At 30.5% G+C, this 4982-nt stretch overlaps 1 protein-coding gene across 2 annotated transcripts; it reads right to left on the minus strand.

The window, feature by feature from the left end:
- Positions 1–618: 618 nt before the first annotated feature.
- On the minus strand, positions 619–3736 carry LOC145163127 (agamous-like MADS-box protein AGL104). Of its 2 annotated transcripts, none has more exons than XM_079082010.1 (11): positions 3487–3736; positions 3298–3351; positions 3174–3192; positions 2636–2697; positions 2425–2452; positions 2266–2327; positions 1974–2073; positions 1824–1874; positions 1422–1558; positions 1145–1316; positions 619–745 (listed from the first exon to the last, which is right to left on the minus strand). In XM_079082010.1, exons 1-11 carry the CDS (start codon positions 3669–3671, stop codon positions 650–652), a joined length of 966 nt encoding a protein of 321 aa, XP_078938136.1. In that variant the 5' UTR covers positions 3672–3736; the 3' UTR covers positions 619–649. The 2 variants fall into 2 exon arrangements, with proteins under 2 accessions (XP_078938136.1, XP_078938135.1); XM_079082009.1 differs by having other exon boundaries at positions 1422–1561.
- Between the last annotated feature and the right edge of the window lie 1246 nt (positions 3737–4982).

Here is a 4982-nt window from a genome sequence, read left to right on the forward strand (position 1 = left end):
TATATATATATATATATATATATATATATATATATATATATATATATATATATATATATATATATATATATATTGTTTACAAATAATATGATAAACGAAGACGAATATTTTTTTTTAGTTTAGCTTGGTACTAAAACATAATAAAATGATACCTTGTTTTTAGTGTTTGAAATTTTTTGCTTATTATTGTAAATTGATTAAAAATGACATCGTACATATTATTCTTTCTTTAAATTAAGAGTGAGTTTAATTTACTTTCCACCCTTAATAAGGAGGTTTAATAAGTTTGAACAAAATAATTTATCAAAACGAATAACCATTATAAACAAAAAATCCACAGGTTCAAACCCAAAAACCAAAATAACAAAATTGAATGCTTTTTCAACATTAAATAATCAAAATTTTTGATTTTGGTTTGATTTTACCCCAAACCGACCAATACTCACCTTTAATATTATCAATGTTATGTCGAAAGGAAATCATAAAATTAAAAATATATACCTTTATGAAAACATGGTATAGGAAAACGAAAACATAACCACTAAACAGAATAAATATCCGAATGAACTAAACATGTATTTAGATTGAACTAAACAATAAATAAATGACTTTATACATGCTTATAACCATAAGTTCGTGAATTCATTGGTCATAAACTCCTTGCTTGATGGCACAACAATGAGACATCTACTTGTTGGTTTGACATCATTTCCATTCCTGCATTTGCTTTCCCCATTTCATTTTGCTAAGAAAAAATAAATCGAATTAGTTCACCTTCTAAAATACATTTGTCTAACAAAAACACAAACATAATAATCATGCATATAATTCTTTAGTAATAATTATTAAAATAAAAAAGGATGTCATTTTGATGTCCACCAATTATGAAGTGTGTGCCACCCTTAGCTTGTAGCTGTTGGGTTGCACGTCAGAGCATTTCATTTTAGAGTGCTTAAATTTCTCACACACACACACATATATATATATATATATATATATATATATATATATATATATATATATATATATATATATCACGTTTTTCGTTAAAATTTATGTGTTGCAGTTATCGACCATTAGTTTAATTTGACGAACGCTATTAAACAAAATGAGAATTAAGCAATGCAGTTTATAAATCAGGAACCTTGGTCACTGAGAAAGTGACATCATGTGTCATAAGAGAAGATAGCAGCTCATCAGTTGACTGATGCCACAGGCTCTCTTGGTTACAGCCTTGAAACCCTTCGATGCTTTGTGGTTCCTCATTCATGGTTGATTTTGGCAATGGGTCAAATATTGCATCTGACAATTGGTTCCTGAAAAATGTAATATTAGTTTAATATAAAAAATTTCGTTTAAAATTTGAACTATTGTTCAGAAAACTAATTTATCCTACATAGTACATAGTATGATGATCGAACCTAGCGACTTCGTAGGTGTTTTCAGGTGAACTTGTCGTAAACATATTTGTGAGGGTTTGTCCATTCATTCGATTTGTACCATCACAAACATTTTCCTGCCAACAATTGAGATCCTCGTTTTTCGATGAACTTTCTCCCTGCTGCATCTCAATTATCAGTCACATTTTTTGAACAATAATATTAAAATATCAGTCATAGATGTGCAATTTTTTTTGTGGGGACACATAAACAATCATCATATGTCCAAATGCTAAACTACGTTGGTCTTTTTGTATATCATTCTTACATAACTTGCAATCATAGTGTTACCATATTTTGCCTATTCACAAACCAATGGATAATTGCAATGAAAGGCATACAATAGTTCAAAAAGCTAATTTTTCAGTTTTATGAGACTGTTACCTGTAATACGCTTGGATGGTATGTGGGTGGTTGGTTACTTAACAAATATTCCTGTAATAGACCAAATAACAAATGAGACTCTTATGCTTTATCTGTTTTCTGATTTGAACAATTGTGACGATGAACATCTATTAAGAGCAGCAAGACTACCTTGCGTTGTGTAACCTGGTCCAACGTCTTATAAAGTAACTTCTCATAGGATTCATAATCATAAAGTGATGTAAAGGTCATTGGATCTGGCTCAAATATCCTTTGATTGAATCATAATCCAGAGTAGAGTCAGTAAATCGACATTTTATATACTACTATGCTTGTGGAATCTTTATCCCCCAAACAAGTAATTTATAGAATATTCTTTCTACATATCTATTGTGTTTTTGGGGTATATATAACATCCACAAACATTTTTCATATATTTAGACAAAAGAACATAGAATTGAACCTTAATTGTTCCTTAGCCATATGAATTTGATGTTGTAAGGTGCTAATTTCTTGATGAATTTCCTATCACACATAGAGTTAAAAGAAAAGTGCAATGAGTTTATATATTTTAATATGGGTTTTGAGTTGTTTTTTAAATAAACAAATGTCATGTTGGTACCTCAGATTGCACATCGATCGATCCAGGACTGATCAAAACAAAAAAGTTAGCAAAGGGTTTTTATATTCGAGTGTTTATATAATACAGCTTTCAATATGTTTCAATCTAGAGTCATCAAGATACATAAAATAGTATATATAGATGGCATTAAATGGTTATTTCCTGGAAAAAAAAGTAAGACCCAAGAAAACGAGACGAGACTGAGACAAACCAAGGAATATGGATGGCCAAATCATTTTCACTCCTGATCTTGCTTAGGAGGCTGTTTAAATACTGCAATTTTCATTAGATTCAAAACTGTAAATACAAAAAAAGGAGATTAATTATTTGGCTTTTGTAAGTTGAATAAAACTTAGAAATCATTTCGTAGAGTCTATTTATTTGGTCATTTATCTCATAACTGAATTTTGCTCAAATTAAAACATGCTATAAGACGACCAAATAAATAAAGAGATGAATGTCACATTGTGCACTTGCTCATGCAATTTCAAAGAAACGACATCGTTTTTCCTAATTTTATTTAGGCATCAATTCAAAAACTTGTTACTATTCTATGGTTTTTTCTTAGCAACACCCTATTATAACCCTAAATCTTTTAAACTCTAGTTAAAACGATGTCGTTTAGTATTATTACACAAGCAGCTGCGTATTGTCATCAACCTCGTACGTAAATACAATAAGAAAATGACCAAAAGGTGATGTACCATATGCATCATACAGTAAAATTGCATGGATACTCAAAAACATACCTCTCTATGTTGAATCACGCTGCAACCAAAAACAAGAAACCAATTTCATGCATCACACTATGTATTCAGAGAGAAGTAATGAAATCTAGAGAGAGAGAGAGAGCGAGACAGAGATTATAAGCACCTTCCTCTATCAGATTCGGAGAGATTTACGAATCGATTGAGTACATCTTCTGTTCTGTAAAACGAAACTGCGCGTTACAAATTCATTGTTTCAAATTCCATGAAAACCATATTGGAAATGGAGAATCTGTTTTGAAATCAATAACCAGAAACATAAAGAACAAGATTAGGGTTAGGGTTAGGATTAGACCTTCGTTTACAGGAAAAGTGGTTAAGGCGACCTGATGGAGAAAACATGATGAGAGCGATGTCGATATCGCATAAAACCGAGAGCTCATAAGCCTTCTTAATGAGTCCATTTCTACGTTTGCAAAATGTGACCAATCTGCTTGTGTTGTTCTCGATTTTTTTCATTGGAAGCTTATTTCGACCCATTTCTTATTATATACATGGACCTTTCTCTTTCTATTTCAAGAAAGATATAACAATAGAAAGTAATTTCTTTCTAAAAACAGAAATTATTTTGCATTTGTTCTATTAAAATTCCAGTTTTAGAAAGATGGATGAAGATGATGATGATGTCAGGACCTGCAACGGAGGAGGAGGAGAGAGAGAGAAAAAAATGAATGAAGAAAATATGTCAAAATATTGGTGGAGGGAAGAGGTCATACCTCTCCTTTTGTTCAGGTTAGATGTAAATGTGATATTTTGTTAGGTCGTTATATTAATTGGAGTTGTTTGTTCATTTTGACATTTTTTAATAGGTTTTACTCGTAGGATTTAAGAAGAGGTATAGAAGCTATTTTGTTAAAAGATAGAGATCAAAAAGATAAAGAAAATGATATTTATAAAAATGAGCTCACGTAATCCGAATATTTTTGGAAATGACCCAATTTTTGTGTGATTGCCATAATGACCACCGAGTACACAGAACACTCTATTTCGGTCTACAATGGAGAGAGCTTAGGTTTTGATATGAGGCAACATAAAAGGATCCCAAATCTGTCATTCCGAACATACTTTTCAAAAGATGCACTTCGGATGTAGTTTTTCCAACATAGATTGGACCTAAATGTTTTCAGATATTCATTCCGAAATGGTATTATGTAATCCCAATTCGACTTGTATATGTCTTGGTTAATTCGACTTGTAAATGTCTTGATTAAGGGTTAGACATACAAATACTTACCACCATGGACCACTACAAAAAATGACAATTAGTGACCAAAACGAAATGGTCACTAACAATAGAACAAGTCGTCACTAAATGATTTAGTGAACAAAATTTCGGTCGTCACTATAGGCCCGTCACAAAACCGATTTATTGACCAAAATATAAATATGGTCACTAAATAGTGATAAAATATACTCGTCATTAAATCTTTTCACTAATCAATGAAATTCGTTACTGTTTTATGTAATTAGAGACCAATAAAAGTCATCAATGTCTTATCCGATTAGTGACCATTGAAAGTCGTCACTGGTTTATCCGATTAGTGATATAACAAGTCGTCACTAATTTCTGCTATTAGACAAAAAAAGGGGTGAATAATTAAGGAATTATTGAAATGTTAAATGTCATTTTTAATATGAAATATAACAATATTCAATTAGAATAAAGAAAAAACAAATGCTATAAATCTTTACAATACAACAACAATAACCAAATAAATCTTCACAATTACAATATGAAATAATAAATGACATTCTTAACAAATAAAATTCATACATTTTATCCAATATTTT

This window comes from Lactuca virosa, chromosome 3, assembly GCF_052849685.1.
Source record: "Lactuca virosa cultivar CGN04683 chromosome 3, Lactuca_virosa_CGN04683_v6, whole genome shotgun sequence".
Classification (NCBI taxonomy): Eukaryota; Viridiplantae; Streptophyta; class Magnoliopsida; order Asterales; family Asteraceae; genus Lactuca; species Lactuca virosa.